The following is an 18,830-nucleotide window of genomic DNA, read 5'->3' on the forward strand; positions in this document are numbered from 1 at the left end:
AGTAAGAAATAATAAAATTGACAGGTCATAGTAATGGTGTCCTTATTCTGGGTTCTGTATAGTGCAGTAGAATAATATGCCAGGAATACATGTACAGATTCTGTTTATCTTGTAGACACCATGCAAATCTTTTCTTTTCATGCAATATTCATTTAGGAGCCCAGTGTAGGAGAGCATGGCATCATGACCATCATATACAGGTAACGTTGGTGCTTGCTCGTTATAAATAAACGATAAACATGACTTTTTTGTATATATAGTTTACAGTTATAAATAAACAAACAGGAAAAACAACCTCCGCTTAAAGAGAGGAAAACGTTTATTATTTTGAGTAAAACAGATAAAGTACAGTTACTGAAGAACTAGGATGATACGGAGTATACTGTGAAGTATAATGAAACAATTTATTTGACGGCCATTTTTAAAACATTTTTTTTAAAGAGAATTCCTATATTTTTTTTTCCTTTCATAGAATTTTTTCAAATTCAAATATATGATAGAAAATTTTGTGCTGAAAACAACGAACAAATAAAAACAATGGGTCATTAGGCTTGTTTTTGTGAAAAATTGTTTGAAACACACCCACTGTTGCTGAAACTTCCAGCGATTTTTCAACATTTTCATAATTTTCTGCTTTTTTATAAATACCAAACAAAATATACATCAAGACAGCACAATAAGGTTGATTCTTTTTACAGATTTTATTATATACTTATTAGATATCATAGCCATATTTGTAATACTATATCCTTACAATACTGGGTACAAATGAAAAATACATCTTGTTTCCTATTCACTTTTGTAAACTTTTTTCAATGAAAAATACCCATAGTGAAGAATTTTTTTTTTTAATTTTGAAAAAACTGTTTCATAGAATTTTTTCCTATTTTTCTTGTGTATGAATAATTGTATTGTGAGAATAAAAATGGCTAAAAATGTATGGGTCACCAGGCTAAATTTTATGTAAAGACCGCTTGAATACAACACCTGTTCGGACGAAAAATGGCGCGAACCTGACCAAATTGATTACCTGTATATCTGCTAGAAAATAAAAAAAGTTTTAACAATTCTCAATTCTTTCTATAATTGAATACTAAATAATCTGAAAGGTGATATTTTCTTATCAGTACTACGTCAATTGTCTTACATTATATGAACAACACTGTCTTTGTACTAAAATGCGATGTGAAAACACAACCACAAAAATGGCAAGATACCTGGCAGGCATGATACTTGTCAATACAACATAAACCAGTATCAACAATTGATTACTGATAAAACTTATCAAAAATGTTATTTCATTCAAGATTCTTCATATTTAAGGTTGTCTGTCACATGTTTCAACAAATTTTGACTTCATTTCAGTTTTCCATAGAAAGTGTCGGCTGCGCAGAAGGATGCGCATAAAAAAACTATAGGAATTCCCTTTAAGAGAACATATGAAATATCTTACCTAAATGTTTAAGAGAAAAGAATGGCGGAGAAAATTTGAAAAATATATGAAACTTTGCACAGCCGTTATAAAATTTTGTTCTCTTATCATTTGGCCGAGTTCATCTTAAATTATTTCAAATCAAAGCTATAAAATGAATAATGTCTATTTACAAATTTACATACTGCTATAAAACTGATACACTGATTACACTATAAATACTGATATACACTGATTACAATTAACAGAATACAGGTTGTAATAAAAAGAAAAATAAACAATTCCGGATTTCCAGCTTTTTCTGCTACATTCTTCTAAACATTCTTCTCTATATCCCAACGAAAATCGTTCACGATGGCATTTTAATCTAAAATATAAACAATAGTTTCTGATCAAAAACTTAAAACAAGAAACCAACATTCCTTGAAAGGTATAAAGTATGTATGAGAAGCTGAAATATAATAAGAAATAATTGATCTTTAAAATGAAAAGTCACATAATTATCCCGATTGGACTTATAAGAAGTCGTCATGGTTTCAAAACTGTACGAAATTTTACGCTAACCGATTTATAATCAGATTAAACTCGTTTTCAATTACTGTGAGACTATAAGCATTAAGTGGAGACTAATAATTATGTGACGAAAACAAAATTTAAAGCATTAAAGACGCGCCACAAAATAACTGTATTCTTTTGTATTTCAATGATGGTAATTGCATGAAAAAATAGAGAAATACAAGTATCTAGTTACAAATTGACAGGGACATATTTAAGGCCAAGACAATGTGTTAAATGTCTAGATATGTTATAAAATTAATGTAGCAGTATGCACAGTATTTGGTGTGTTGGTGAGTTTAGACCACACTTTGTTTCTACAGTGTATTGATAGTTATTGTTCTATGCTTTTAAAACTATACTGAAAAGAGATTAACTGAATAAATTTGCAGGTGAAATTGTGAAAATACATTAATTCAGGGAGGGCCTAAATTGTTCACCTGTCATCTTGTAGAATAGCTGTATTGTACCAGTAATATCAGAATGTTTTGCACAAAGTTCATGTGGGCGGAAAAGGTTGGTCACTAAATTGTGTCGGGTCTTTAAAACGAAAATAGACGATTGGGAGATTATGAAAACTGGAGGAATACAACGGCAAAAGAAATAGATGTTATTGATTGGGTATGTTCTGAGCAGTAACGGTTCAACTCAACGAGGCGCTGCATTAACGCATTAGCATCCACGGTTATAAAAGCTATGGACAGCTTATCATTGAAAACAGAGGACATAGAAATGCCAATAAACATTAATTTTAATCTCTCTGATGAAGAAGTTGTTGCAGTTCCGAGGTCGCAGCGGAGGTTATTGAACGTGTGCATTGCAAGTAAATTAAATACGTATTATCGATCAGTACCTATACAATCTACAGTAAGGTATCCGCGCGTCTCTAGAGCAGAAAATGTCGATTAATTCAATTATGTTTAAAAGAAGTAAACAAAGAGTATCAGAACTGTATCTTTAGGAGCTGTAAATGTATCAGAGTTGCAAAATGCTTGGCGTCAAATGTGAAGAGCCTCCACGGTGAAGAGAACTATCAAACGTGTGGCTAGATCCACGTTCAGTTAATGTCAATCCCGCATATTGGTCCGGAGGTCATTCTTGCTCATGCATTTATGACAATATTTGAACCGTAATATCCAAAATATTATGTTGTTTAACGAGACAGAGTGACAGAGTATTTAAAATAAAATATGGAGAAACACAAATATATACTTATTATTACTTAACTAAAGCTAGAGCATCGCATTACTTTGAAATAAAACGAAGTAGGTACAGACCTATTCGCGAAATCAGTGATTGTGTGCATTATGTCAGTCACAAACAATCGAAGATGGGTATCATTTTACGTTAGAATTTCCGATATATAATGACACTAGAACAAAGTACATGCCTCATAAGTATAAAACAAAACTAGACCAAACATAATTGAGTATTCAGATAATTACTTTCACCTTTTTTACACAAAACTAGCATAAATTTGCTATATATTTGATTAAATTAATTGTTTAATTAATGTGTTGTTTGCATTCGATTTAATAATAATTAAATTACCATTCGGGTTAAAAGAATGCTGCTAGAAATAATGTTCGGGACTATTATTTAAGGTATTAGGCCCCTTATAGTAATGTTTAAAAATGGCATTTTCTGGGTATATTCTTACAGTTGACCGTGCTTCGCACATAATTGCAAATTTTTAAAAACTTTTACCATGCCGTTTTTTTTTTATAAATTTTGTGTAATTTATGGTATTTCCTAAAGCTCAAGTAGAGACAAATTTCAAAGTGGTGGCCTTTATCCAAAACGTTTGCAGAGAATTCATTATACCATTATTTTTTATGAAAGAAACATCAAACTATTGGTAAACAATTATAAAATATAAAATAAAAACTGTCAGTTATTTCTAGGGTGCCTCGAGTAAACGGATTTAATGAGACAGAATTCTAACTCCAACATTGAAAAATTAAGGTCAAATCCTGCGGGTCTGTTTTGAATTTTGCTCACTTCATTCAAAAATAACCTTGGGACAGAAATAAAACCTGCCTACATTTCTTTCACAGTATGTAATCTAAAGAATAAAGGCAAAACAAAGAACTTTTACCGCATGTAACTCAGTATTTTTAAAGATGTCTAACTCTACCCCTTCTGTTTCAGAGGTAAATTTACTTTGAACGGCCAGAAATCGCTTATCAAATGAATTTTTTCCACTTTTTTTACAAAAAATCAATAACAAGTCTTGAAAGAAGTAAAAACTTACAAGAAAAAAAGGAAAATAAGGGGAAAATATTTTGGTCCCAGTGGGGCTTGAACCTACGCCCCCCTGAAAATTGCAGTCAAAGTAGGTTTATGGTAGAAATTGAATACTCTTCAAAAAGGAGGTCAAGCTTGTCTTTCTGCAGTAAGACTAGTGTATTTGATTTTACACTCGATATTAATCATTATTCTGAAGACTTATGCAGGACGCTGATAGTTTTTCAAAATTATGTCTTGTTGTTTTGAGTTTATCATGAAAGTTACCATCGAAACACATTACCTTTAGAATAAGTTATATATAATTTTGAATTTATTGTATCTTAAGTATATATATCCACAGTGAGTGCTAGACATAAATATCAAGACATGTAAACCCAAAAAAGCACGTATATACATCGAGTTCACAGAGCAAAAGGAGCTATCAACATAAAAACAAAGTAAGTGGTTATATTTGTATGCATCAAATTTCTAAATACTTTGGGATATACCTTGACAGTCGACATTTGCAGGCCAGTCACATACTTGTGAGGCAGTGCTAAATAACAAAGGTGGGGAGCACGTCTGCTCCACCCATATGTACCCAGTGGAACTAGTATCTGAAGTGGCACACTGGCAAAATTTACTGCAGCCTGATCCAGCTAGGGGAAGCATGTTTGGATTACTGTAATCATCACCGGTACATGTGCCTAGAGGAAAGAATCTTAAATAAGTGCAATCTCAGTTGTATTTTCAGCCGCAACAGATATAAGTTCTTAAGAAACATTTGCTCCAGTCAATGGAATTATCATTATTTAAATAAAAAACACAACAAAACATCGCAGTTTCTTTCTATGATGGCGTCTCTTTTACCATGAAAGTGGTAAATGGTCAAAGGAAATTTTCTATTAGAGTGTATCATATAGTATTCATTATTGTAGTTATCTCAATGTACCGTAATCATACAAAGTATCTATACAAGTAAAACCGTTAAACATACGTACAATGCCACTCCTAAACAGAATTATAATAGTGTAGTAGAATTTCACACATGAAATTGAAATAAAAGACTGAAACTACCTTTGCTAATATGTTTAATATTAAAAACTGCCTGAAATTGAAATGTGTTAACAACTGGGAGCTAATGAATCCTTCTTTTGGAAGAACAAGTAACACAATCAACTCATTTATTACATTTGTATGTTGCTGACGATTGTATTGATAAAGACAGACTTATTATTATGCAAGGGCATTGTGGTTCGGGCTACATGACCAACTCTTTTTATCTAATTAATCTTATTTTCCGGAACGAGTATATCATTATTGTGCTAGACTTTAAAATGAAGCAGTAGAAGAACAACAAGGAATCGGTAAAACCCAATGATGCTCCACGATGCATGTGCTTGTCCCAATATGAGGAATAACGTATTAGAAACAAACAAAAAATAGAGATAATAAAAAGAAGAAAATTGAATAAAGGGAGATAATTCAAAAACTAGGTAAGGTAGAGTTATAGTTCTTTGACACTGCACTTTCCGTCAATGGCATCGATCATTTTGTGAAGTTTCAATGAAATGCCATTAATACTTTTCAAGTAATGCTCCGGACAAGCCTTATTTTGTATAATATAGGGAGATAATTCAAAAACAAGGTAAAGTAGAGTTATGGTTCTTTGACACTGCGCTTTATCTCAATGGCCTCTATGATTAGGTGAAGTTTTAATCAAATGCCAATAATACTTTTTAAGTTATACTTCGGACAAAAGTGTGACGGACGGATGACGGACGGACGGACGGACAAAGCGGCAACTATATGCTCGCCCTTCGGGGAGCATAAAAAAATATATATAATGAGACTAAAAATATGTATGATGATAAAACACATAAAAGAATCATTCCTCCAATCCATCAAATAACACTACACTTTGGACATGTAAACTGAACCACACTTTAATTCACTTACTTCCTGCGGTACATTCACCTGAAGAAGAAATGACCATGAAAAAGTTATAATACAAAACTCACTTATTTTACAAAAGCGCATTTCAAAGTAATCAAAGATCAGTAATTAAAAATATTTTGAAATCATATGGAAAAAAATATTGAAAAGAATGTTGACAATCGTATACAATTAAATATTTTCGAGGCATTATTTGTATTTAAAATATCCAAGAACACAAAATTATTTACAAATCTTTTCCTATGAAACATCGGTGTAAATATCATGCGGCGACTCACTTAACTAACTAACCGGTAAGATAATAAATAGCTCTTACCTGTGCTGAGAGCTGAAAGAAAAGAAAAATGAATATTTATTCAGTAAAAATAAACTGAAGTTTCACAGGCCCACCTTGATATATGTTGGGTAATGGGGCTTTCCTTCCTAACATTTAAACTTTTGATGCACCTACTCGGAAGAAAAAAAAACTATCCGCAATTCTTTATGTGGCATGACATTCTAAATTAGAAGTTACATTCTACATTAAATTCTAAATGACATTCTTAATTACATACTTTATTACATTTTATTAAATTCTTAATTACATTCTAAATTATATTCTTAATAACATACTTTATTACATTTTAATTACATTCTTAATTGCATTCTAATTCACATTCTCAGTTACATTTTAAACTCGAAATTGTTAATATGACATGAAATTATTAATGTATTTTCGAGTTGAAGGAATATATATACAGCGTTGTTACATATTTACACGTAAAACAAAAGACACAAACATTTATTACCTCTGCGATAACGTTCCGCTTCTAGCCTGTTTGGGCCTATCTGCAAAAATAAATGTAATATTTACCGTATTGATATGTAATTAATATGGCTATTCAGTATGAATTTCAGATCCAAATGTAAACCGGACATATGAACTTACAATCATACTGCTTAAGGTAAATAAATGACCCTCTATTGCTCACCTGGCCTAATTCTTACTTCGTCAAACTCTGTTTAGCTTTCAGAAATACAACCATTCATGTAAAGCTGACAATGTGACCTTGGTTTTTATCTCAAATAACGCAATTTCTAAACCTGAACTTTATTTCATAAAGACCAACACGTTTATAAAGTTTCATGAAGATCAGGTAGAAAACGTGACCTCCAAAGCTTTTCGATATTTTAGTTTTGACCTCATATACACGACCTAGAATACATTTTAAAGACAAACGTTCTTATAAGTTTCATTAAGATCAGGTAGGAAGTGTGGCATCTGGAAAGTGAACTATGTTTTCCAATAATTTTACCTAGTGACATAGTTGTTTATCCAAGGTGACTCAGTTTCAAATTTGACCTAGACTATAGGCGGCCCGATGGTCTAGTGGTATCACGCTTGACTGTCAATCCAGAGGTCGGGGTTCGAATTCCGGTCCAGGCACTGGAAATTTCTGAGATGCTCTTGAGAGTCTCCCACCTAACTAAGAGGTTTGTACTGGTTCTTCCCAGGAAAGACGGCTTCGCTTGTATCGGTGCTATACATCCGGCACGTTATAGAAACAGACTGTCTATTCGCAAAGAGCTAGGCTAAGTTGGCCGGACAGGTCTGTCTGTATCTAAAAGGAGTTCTCTCTCTCACTCTCTCTCTCTCTCTCTCTCCCCCTCTCTGTGTCTGTTCTGGGGGCTTTGTCTCTGTCCCTCTTGTAATTTCGCTCTGTGTCTGTACTAGTAGCTGCCTTTGCGCTATGTAATGCGCCCTTGAACGTGTTTATCATGAAGGGCGCTATATAAATCTGGTATAATAATAATTAAGGTTCAGAAAATATGGCATAGAATGTTCACAGATACTCAAGTGACTTGGTTTTTAACAAAGGATGACCCGATCTGAAATCTTGCCTAAATTACATAAAGACACGTATGTTGACCAGGTTTTAAACATATATTATGAGCATACTTCATAGCCCTAAAATGTGTACAAAGTTTTCTCTATGATTTGACCTTGTTACCTACTTTGTGACTCCAGATTCCCTAGTTTCAAAGTCTTTCTACATTTTAGAAGGACACACATTTTGACCAGAAAATATAGACGCTAGAATGTAAACAAGGTTTTTCTTTTATTTGACCTTGTTACCTAGTCTATGACTCCACATAATCGAGATTCCAGTTTCCTCTAGATTTTATAAAGATAAACATTCTGACCAGGTTTTAGAACCCGCTTGCTTAGCTTAATAGAAACATCGGAAATATGCATGGACTCTACAAATTCGGAATGGACCAGAATAATGACCAGTAAATATTTGACGACGGGCGAGGAACATAGGGGTATCCCGATAAAAGACAAAGCGACAGGACATATCTAAAATTACCGGCAGTAAAAACGACTGAGGTTGACGGTGTATTCGCACATTCCATCATCTGTATAAATATTTTTAGCTGGTACAATTGTAAGGTTGAAAAAATTTTGAAACATAAACATAATTTTGATAACACTGTTAAATAAAAACCCGGGGAGCGGTGGTCTAGTGGTTAAGGTGTCGGCCCCCTCAACCCTGCACGGGATCGAGGGTTCATACTGGAGGCACGACCACGACTTCCGTTATGGCACCAATACAGGTGTTTGCAGGAAGCGGATTTGAGAATGGTTCAAATAAACTTGAAGCTTTCGTCACAATCAAGCTAAAATAAATTAGTATAAAATAAATATACCATGTCCCTATTGTTACAATGGAGTGGCCGCCTGTGTTTGAGTCACATATGCCTTTTGTGGTTATACTGCATATTTTACACTCACATGCTGATGAAGTTCGTTCATAATTGGTTTGTTTATCCCATGTAATTATGAGTCAAAGAGGTTCTAAACGTCTAAACGTCAAAGGAGACGTATCTTAGAACAGGGCTTTCATTCTGTCTGAAGTCTGAACTGTATAGCAAATTCCTATCTTCCATGCATTAGGTAATAACCAGTAGAACTCTTTTTATATTTCTGATTTCTTGTTTTGTTTGTAACACTTCCAGTATTGTTGTGTTATCGACCCCCTTTAACAGATGTTCAATATGTTTCATTGTTACAAATAAACTTGAAATCCACTTAAAATACAGTTTTAAAATGGCAGTAAGTAGAAACAGATAAATCAGTCATTATGGGGTAAATGCCTATGGCAGTGAAATAGTAAAAAGTGTTTCGTTTACGCTTTTTAAGTTGTAGTGAAAGTCGTTAATATTTTATGTTTTATGTATATACATTGAGAGATCTCGTCTATAATCTTTGTAATATAATTAAAAACTGAATTCAATTGCGTGAATAATAAAAAAACTTACGATACTAGTAAGTGACTTTATTTGATATTTTACCTGCGTCATGCAATTAACTATATGAAAACTGTTTTCAAGTAATGATACCATCGCTTAAAAGCAAATGACTATAAATCTAAAAAAATACATACTGAAATTTTTATTTAACTTGTATTATCTGATTTTCGTTAGGTTACTAAGTGAATAAAATTTGTCACTCATGAGCGCAATTTAAGCTCGTAGTTTGCCCTATTGACGGTTACCCCACAAATCACCAACATCTAATCATAGAAAAAAAGGTTGTTTTACATGACAATTGGATGTACATTACTCTATAAAACAATTGTCAATTTTCTAAAATATACACTGAGTCCCGGAAAATGACAACATAAAGGGACCACACTTTCAAAAAGTTTAAAACTCACCACTTCCAAAGAACTGTTACATATAATCGTTTTGATGCATTTGCAATAATGTTCCAGTGCTGTTTCACATAAATACTTGGAATGTAATTTTCAGAGGTTGTTTATTTTGATTTCTTTGTACATGATTTTTAAGGGGAACATTATTTGAGAATATTATAAGTATTCAGTTGTACAGAACAGTACAGTAGAACGGTAGTTTGCTGGTACAGATGTTGTTTATTTAGCAAATATTTCTGTGTTTTGTTTATATACTCGCAAACCTTAAGAGCGTTACAGCTGGTACAGAGTTCCTTTATTTTTCTATTATTAAATAGTTTAGGTTAATTTAAATGTTAAACACTATGGATGAACGCTTCAAAAATACAATTTTTTAACTACTAATTTTACCTAGTGACATAGTTGTTTATCCAAGGTGACTCAGTTTCAAATTTGACCTAGACTATAGGTGGCCCGATGGTCTAGTGGTATCACGCTTGACTGTCAATCCAGAGGTCCGGGGTTCGAATCCCGGTCCAGGCACTGGAAATTTCTGAGATGCTCTTGAGAGTCTCCCACCTAACTAAGAGGTTTGTACTGGTTCTTCCCAGGAAAGACGGCTTCGCTTGTATCGGTGCTATACATCCGGCACGTTATAGAAACAGACTGTCTATTCGCAAAGAGCTAGGCTAAGTTGGCCGGACAGGTCTGTCTGTATCTAAAAGGAGCTCTCGCTCTCTCTCTCTCTCTCTCTCTCTCTCTCTCTCTCTCCCTCTCTGTGTCTGTTCTGGGGGCTTTGTCTCTGTCCCTCTGGTAAGATCGCTCTGTGTCTGTACTAGTAGCTGCCTTTGCGCTATGTAAAGCGCCCTTGAAAGTGTTTATCACGAATGGCGCTATATAAATCTGGTATAATAATAATTAAGGTTCAGAAAATATGGCATAGAACGTTCACAGATACTCAAGTGACTTGGTTTTTAACAAAAGATGACCCGATCTGAAATCTTGCCTAAATTACATAAAGACACGTATGTTGACCAGGTTTTAAACATATATTATGAGCATACTTCATAGCCCTAAAATGTGTACAAGGTTTTCTCTATGATTTGACCTTGTTACCTACTTTGTGACTCCAGATTCCCTAGTTTCAAAGTCTTTCTACATTTTAGAAGGACACACATTTTGACCAGAAAATATAGACGCTAGAATGTAAACAAGGTTTTTCTTTTATTTGACCTTGTTACCTAGTCTATGACTCCACATAATCGAGATTCTAGTTTCCTCTAGATTTTATAAAGATAAACATTCTGACCAGGTTTTAGAACCCGCTTGCTTAGCTTAATAGAAACATCGGAAATATGCATGGTCTCTACAAATTCGGAATGGACCAGAATAATGACCAGTAAATATTTGACGACGGACGAGGAACATAGGGGTATCCCGATAAAAGACAAAAGCGACAGGACATATCTAAAATTACCGGCAGTAAAAACGACTGAGGTTGACGGTGTATTCGCACATTCCATCATCTGTATAAATTTTTTAGCTGGTACAATTGTAAGGTTGAAAAAATTTTGAAACATAAACATAATTTTGATAACACTGTTAAATAAACCAGGGCAGCGGTGGTCTAGTGGTTAAGGTGTCGGCCGCTCAACCCTGCACGGGATCGAGGGTTCATACTGGAGGCACGACCACGACTTCCGTTATGGCACCAATACAGGTGTTTGCAGGAAGCGGATTTGAGAATGGTTCAAATAAACTTGAAGCTTTCATCACAATCAAGCTAAAATAAATTAGTATAAAATAAATATACCATGTCCCTATTGTTACAATGGAGTGGCCGCCTGTGTTTGAGTCACATATGCCTTTTGTGGTTATACTGCATATTTTACACTCACATGCTGATGAAGTTCGTTCATAACTGGTTTGTTTATCCCATGTAATTATGAGTCAAAGAGGTTCTAAACGTCTAAACGTCAAAGGAGACGTATCGTAGAACAGGGCTTTCATTCTGTCTGAAGTCTGAACTGTATAGCAAATTCCTATCTTCCATGCATTAGGTTATAACCAGTAGAACTCTTTTTATATTTCTGATTTCTTGTTTTGTTTGTAACACTTCCAGTATTGTTGTGTTATCGACCCCCTTTAACAGATGTTCAATATGTTTCATTGTTACAAATAAACTTGAAATCCACTTAAAATACAGTTTTAAAATGGCAGTAAGTAGAAACAGATAAATCAGTCATTATGGGGTAAATGCCTATGGCAGTGAAATAGTAAAAAGTGTTTCGTTTACGCTTTTTAAGTTGTAGTGAAAGTCGTTAATATTTTATGTTTTATGTATATACATTGAGTGATCTCGTCTATAATCTTTGTAATATAATTAAAAACTGAATTCAATTGCGTGAATAATAAAAAAACTTACGATACTAGTAAGTGACTTTATTTGATATTTTACCTGCGTCATGCAATTAACTATATGAAAACTGTTTTCAAGTAATGATACCATCGCTTAAAAGCAAATGACTATAAATCTAAAAAAATACATACTGAAATTTTTATTTAACTTGTATTATCTGATTTTCGTTAGGTTACTAAGTGAATAAAATTTGTCACTCATGAGCGCAATTTAAGCTCGTAGTTTGCCCTATTGACGGTTACCCCACAAATCACCAACATCTAATCATAGAAAAAAAGGTTGTTTTACATGACAATTGGATGTACATTACTCTATAAAACAATTGTCAATTTTCTAAAATATACACTGAGTCTCGGAAAATGACAACATAAAGGGACCACACTTTCAAAAATTTTAAAACTCACCACTTCCAAAGAACTGTTACATATAATCGTTTTGAATCATTTGCAATAATGTTCCAGTGCTGTTTCACATAAATACTTGGAATGTAATTTTCAGAGGTTGTTTATTTTGATTTCTTTGTACATGATTTTTAAGGGGAACATTATTTGAGAATATTATAAGTATTCAGTTGTACAGAACAGTACAGTAGAACGGTAGTTTGCTGGTACAGATGTTGTTTATTTAGCAAATATTTCTGTGTTTTGTTTATATACTCGCAAACCTTAAGAGCGTTACAGCTGGTACAGAGTTCTTTTATTTTTCTATTATTAAATAGTTTAGGTTAATTTAAATGTTAAACAATATGGATGAACGCTTCAAAAATACAATTTTTTAACTACTAATTTTACCTAGTGAAATAGTTGTTTATCCAAGGTGACTCAGTTTCAAATTTGACCTAGACTATAGGCGGCCCGATGGTCTAGTGGTATCACGCTTGACTGTCAATCCAGAGGTCCAGGGTTCGAATCCCGGTCCAGGCACTGGAAATTTCTGAGATGCTCTTGAGAGTCTCCCACCTAACTAAGAGGTTTGTACTGGTTCTTCCCAGGAAAGACGGCTTCGCTTGTATCGGTGCTATATATCCGGCACGTTATAGAAACAGACTGTCAATTCGCAAAGAGCTAGGCTAAGTTGGCCGGACAGGTCTGTCTGTATCTAAAAGGAGTTCTCTCTCTCTCTTTCTCTCTCTCTCTCTCCCCCTCTCTGTGTCTGTTCTGGGGGCTTTGTCTCTGTCCCTCTGGTAATTTCGCTCTGTGTCTGTACTAGTAGCTGCCTTTGCGCTATGTAAAGCGCCCTTGAACGTGTTTATCATGAAGGGCGCTATATAAATCTGGTATAATAATAATTAAGGTTCAGAAAATATGGCATAGAACGTTCACAGATACTCAAGTGACTTGGTTTTTAACAAAGGATGACCCGATCTGAAATCTTGCCTAAATTACATAAAGACACGTATGTTGACCAGGTTTTAAACATATATTATGAGCATACTTCATAGCCCTAAAATGTGTACAAGGTTTTCTCTATGATTTGACCTTGTTACCTACTTTGTGACTCCAGATTCCCTAGTTTCAAAGTCTTTCTACATTTTAGAAGGACACACATTTTGACCAGAAAATATAGACGCTAGAATGTAAACAAGGTTTTTCTTTTATTTGACCTTGTTACCTAGTCTATGACTCCACATAATCGAGATTCTAGTTTCCTCTAGATTTTATAAAGATAAACATTCTGACCAGGTTTTAGAACCCGCTTGCTTAGCTTAATAGAAACATCGGAAATATGCATGGTCTCTACAAATTCGGAATGGACCAGAATAATGACCAGTAAATATTTGACGACGGACGAGGAACATAGGGGTATCCCGATAAAAGACAAAAGCGACAGGACATATCTAAAATTACCGGCAGTAAAAACGACTGAGGTTGACGGTGTATTCGCACATTCCATCATCTGTATAAATTTGTTAGCTGGTACAATTGTAAGGTTGAAAAATTTTTAAAACATAAACATAATTTAGATAACACTGTTAAATAAACCAGGGCAGCGGTGGTCTAGTGGTTAAGGTGTCGGCCACTCAACCCTGCACGGGATCGAGGGTTCATACTGGAGGCACGACCACGACTTCCGTTATGGCACCAATACAGGTGTTTGCAGGAAGCGGATTTGAGAATGGTTCAAATAAACTTGAAGCTTTCATCACAATCAAGCTAAAATAAATTAGTATAAAATAAATATACCATGTCCCTATTGTTACAATGGAGTGGCCGCCTGTGTTTGAGTCACATATGCCTTTTGTGGTTATACTGCATATTTTACACTCACATGCTGATGAAGTTCGTTCATAATTGGTTTGTTTATCCCATGTAATTATGAGTCAAAGAGGTTCTAAACGTCTAAACGTCAAAGGAGACGTATCGTAGAACAGAGCTTTCATTCTGTCTGAAGTCTGAACTGTATAGCAAATTCCTATCTTCCATGCATTAGGTAATAACCAGTAGAACTCTTTTTATATTTCTGATTTCTTGTTTTGTTTGTAACACTTCCAGTATTGTTGTGTTATCGACCCCCTTTAACAGATGTTCAATATGTTTCATTGTTACAAATAAACTTGAAATCCACTTAAAATACAGTTTTAAAAATGGCAGTAAGTAGAAACAGATAAATCAGTTATTATGGGGTAAATGCCTATGGCAGTGAAATAGTAAAAAGTGTTTCGTTTACGCTTTTTAAGATGTAGTGAAAGTCGTTAATATTTTATATTATATGTATATACATTGAGAGATCTCGTCTATAATCTTTGTAATATAATTAAAAACTGAATTCAATTGCGTGAATAATAAAAAAACTTACGATACTACTAAGTGACTTTATTTGATATTTTACCTGCGTCATGCAATTAACTATATGAAAACTATTTTCAAGTAATGATACCATCGCTTAAAAGCAAATGACTATAAATCTAAAAAAATACATACTGAAATTTTTATTTAACTTGTATTATCTGATTTTCGTTAGGTTACTAAGTGAATAAAATTTGTCACTCATGAGCGCAATTTAAGCTCGTAGTTTGCCCTATTGACGGTAACCCCACAAATCACCAACATCTAATCATAGAAAAAAGGTTGTTTTACATGACAATTGGATGTACATTACTCTATAAAACAATTGTCAATTTTCTAAAATATACACTGAGTCTCGGAAAATGACAACATAAAGGGACCACACTTTCAAAAAGTTTAAAACTCACCACTTCCAAAGAACTGTTACATATAATCGTTTTGATGCATTTGCAATAATGTTCCAGTGCTGTTTCACATAAATACTTGGAATGTAATTTTCAGAAGTTGTTTATTTTGATTTCTTTGTACATGATTTTTAAGGGGAACATTATTTGAGAATATTATAAGTATTCAGTTGTACAGAACAGTACAGTAGAACGGTAGTTTGCTGGTACAGATGTTGTTTATTTAGCAAATATTTCTGTGTTTTGATGATATACTCGCAAACCTTAAAAGCGTTACAGCTGGTACAGAGTTCTTTTTTTTCTATTATTAAATAGTTTAGGTTAATTTAAATGTTAAACACTATGGATGAACGCTTCAAAAATACACCCCCCCCCCCCCCCCCCCCCCCCCCACAAAAAAAAGTCACTTAAACACTCACCCATTACATATACCGGAAAGACAGTTATAACAAAATTGGTAACAAATCAAAACTTACATTCACTGACCTGAGAGGTTTATACTTATCTTAGGTAGAGCAGTTAGACCATCAGAAACTAGCTGAATAGCTTTATCGAATGGGCATGTCTTTTAATAACCATTAGTAGCATTTGATGGGTTCAACCTCGACTTAGTAAACGAACAGATAATAAAATCCTGTATTTTACTAGAACGTAGCTGACCAATTAATGGCTTGGTTATTAAATCATAAAAAAACGTTTTATTGATAGAGGTTATGACCCGACTATTTTGAGATACACCGCATGTTTGGTGTTCAGCAATTCAACAATTTGACCAAACATTATCTCTTGGGTCGTGTTAGACGGAAAAGATGGAAGATTGAATGATATTCAGCTTTTAACGCTCAATTTTATACTTTATATGGGTCACTAGATTTACTCTATACACATGTACGCCTTTTTTGTGATTTAGATATAGATTCTACCGTTGCCATTGTTTGTTTCGGAATATGATGGTGATTAAGTGTGAAGTCTGATGTTCACCATTAACTGGTTTAAACTCATCTGTGTTGTTTTTGCTAGCTCTTCCAGTACGGTGCAACCATCAATATATGTTACTTTATTTGGTTTTGTTGTCCCCTTTGTCTGTATTAATCTTGTTCATACAAACCCATATTGTGCTATCAGATTACGATTTGAGAGAGCTGCGTTCTTGGAACATGTCTGATTCTTTTCAGTATTTAACCTTTTTGACCTTTAGTGGTTATGGCTAAGTGATCAAATCATTTTAGTAAATGAGACCTTGATTCGTTCAGGGCATACCATTTTCCTTTCATCTTCTTAGTGCTAAAAGCGTTATAACTGAAGTATTCAAGACAGCTTTTGCTTCACATAAATGTGTATAATACGTTTTTGACCGTTCAAAATGAATTAGGTAACCAAATCGTGTCGACCCTTTCTAAATACTACAAGTTTGTTTACATTTAAATATTGTCTAAATACAGAAGTCAAAAGTAAGATTGTCTTGTAAAGAATAATTTCTGTTTTATAACAAATTTTACCAAACGCAAATAAAATGAACTGTATATTTTTGAATACTACTTATGTGTCATGCAGACGTGCATATCGTGGCCTGACTATCAAATTGAGGTAATAGCCTTACTGTGCCCTTTGTTTATAACAAACAAAAAACACAGATATAAAAATGTACAAGCGGCACAAAGTGCAATACAGTGATTGATCTAACTCATAATCCTTTCGCAGCATTACTTTTAGATGACATGATAGAAAACTGCGTTTAAAAAATCGGTTTCATTTTTATGATCCGAGACAGCGTTCTTTTGAATTTTCCTCTTACCATCAAAAAATATAATAACAATAATGGACCATCAGAAAATTATGACGTTTGGGCCATTTCAGTTTCAAATGTTTACTTGAAAGTGTGTACATGTATATGTCTAGTAGTTTTAAAAACAAACTACAACCCGATCTTTACACCAAAACTACAAGTTATTTAAAATACTTTTGTATATTTCTAGTATAAAGCTAACATTCTGTTCTATATGTTTTTACAATGTATGTATCTTTTTCGCAAAATTTATTTTAATATAGTTAGCAAATATGTACTTACATTAGCAGCTCTTAGAACGCAGCTCAGCTGAAGCACCACAATAGCAACGAAAAGGCAATACATTATCCTTCTTATAAACAACTTGAATGCGTCTTCTTGCTGTGAGAAAGATCACTAGAATTAAAATTTAACTGCAGCTGCCTATCCATGCATGATGGATGAATATCTATCACCTATTGGTTATTATATTTGCGAAAAAAACACGTGACGAAAGTAAACGATTTGAGTTTAAAATTGATCTTTAATTCATTCACTGTCCTATTTTACCTTGTTATTAGATATATATTTTAATCACCCTTAACATATATCTGTAGTTTTCATCCTCTTTAAGACAAATATTATAAGCAGTATATTTTGTAAGTTTTGGACCTTTCTTTTAGAAAAAAGAAATTGATCGTAGACTCCATGTAATACAAGGTCAAGGCTATCTTAGAGCGTCAAGTGTCATCATGGAGCCAAATCTATACACTTTAAACAGCTCTGACTGTTTGACATGTCCGAGTGCGCTGAAAATATACAGCATAACCATGTAATATAGAGGGAAATTATGTGTGAAGTATCTCATAGATTTGCCGAGACATTGCTATTGTGCCCAACCAACTATGAGTGAGCAAAAGTACGAATCCTTCTTGATTCATCACATGTTTAAATAGATATTGCTGGTTTCCACAAATTATACGTTTCAATACATATATTATATTTTGTTCTTATACTTTTGTGAGATCACGATGTTAAGGCAAGTGTCCCGTTTCAGTGATATTACCTTTTTTTATAATGATCACTCTGGTACGTGAACTTCACTTACATAATTATGTCAATTCGTAACAACAAAATTGTTCACCAGTGCAAACTAAATCTGAAGGAAATTGAGCATGAAGAAATGTTTCACATTTCATCTTAAGCACTATCGACGGCTTTTTATCAACATTGATGGAAGTTATACACATGGTAAACTGTATGTCCAGTGCCGGAATTTTTTCTCCAGGACGTCTCTGATGCGTTCTGGAGCACTCTCAGACTATGTTATATCACAGTAAAAATCGTCCTTTTAGCCCTATTTATCACTATTACTTTTATATTTTGAGAAAAAAATATATTGATAACAAGGATAATTGGGGATTTATCTTTGTCTAATATGGTCGGAAACAATCAGTTTTTGTAATTGAATGGCAATAAAATCAGAAAACCATCAGTAAAGACATACAACAACATGTTATTTTTCAGTTTACTAGTAGTTTATTAGAAATTTTTGAAATACAGGTATGAAATGGTGGCCTCTGTGGTTTTTGGGTTTTTTGTTTTGT

At 33.7% G+C, this 18,830-nt stretch overlaps 1 protein-coding gene across 1 annotated transcript; it reads right to left on the reverse strand.

Moving 5' to 3' along the window:
• Positions 1-675: 675 nt before the first annotated feature.
• On the reverse strand, positions 676-17,663 carry LOC123537533 (uncharacterized). Its single transcript, XM_045321322.2, has 6 exons — positions 17,527-17,663; positions 6,961-7,000; positions 6,489-6,500; positions 6,176-6,193; positions 4,726-4,923; positions 676-1,799 (listed from the first exon to the last, which is right to left on the reverse strand). The coding sequence occupies exons 1-6, from the start codon at positions 17,587-17,589 to the stop codon at positions 1,795-1,797; spliced, it is 336 nt and encodes a 111-aa protein (XP_045177257.2). The 5' UTR covers positions 17,590-17,663; the 3' UTR covers positions 676-1,794.
• Between the last annotated feature and the right edge of the window lie 1,167 nt (positions 17,664-18,830).

This window comes from Mercenaria mercenaria, chromosome 17, assembly GCF_021730395.1.
Source record: "Mercenaria mercenaria strain notata chromosome 17, MADL_Memer_1, whole genome shotgun sequence".
NCBI lineage: Eukaryota > Metazoa > Mollusca > Bivalvia > Venerida > Veneridae > Mercenaria > Mercenaria mercenaria.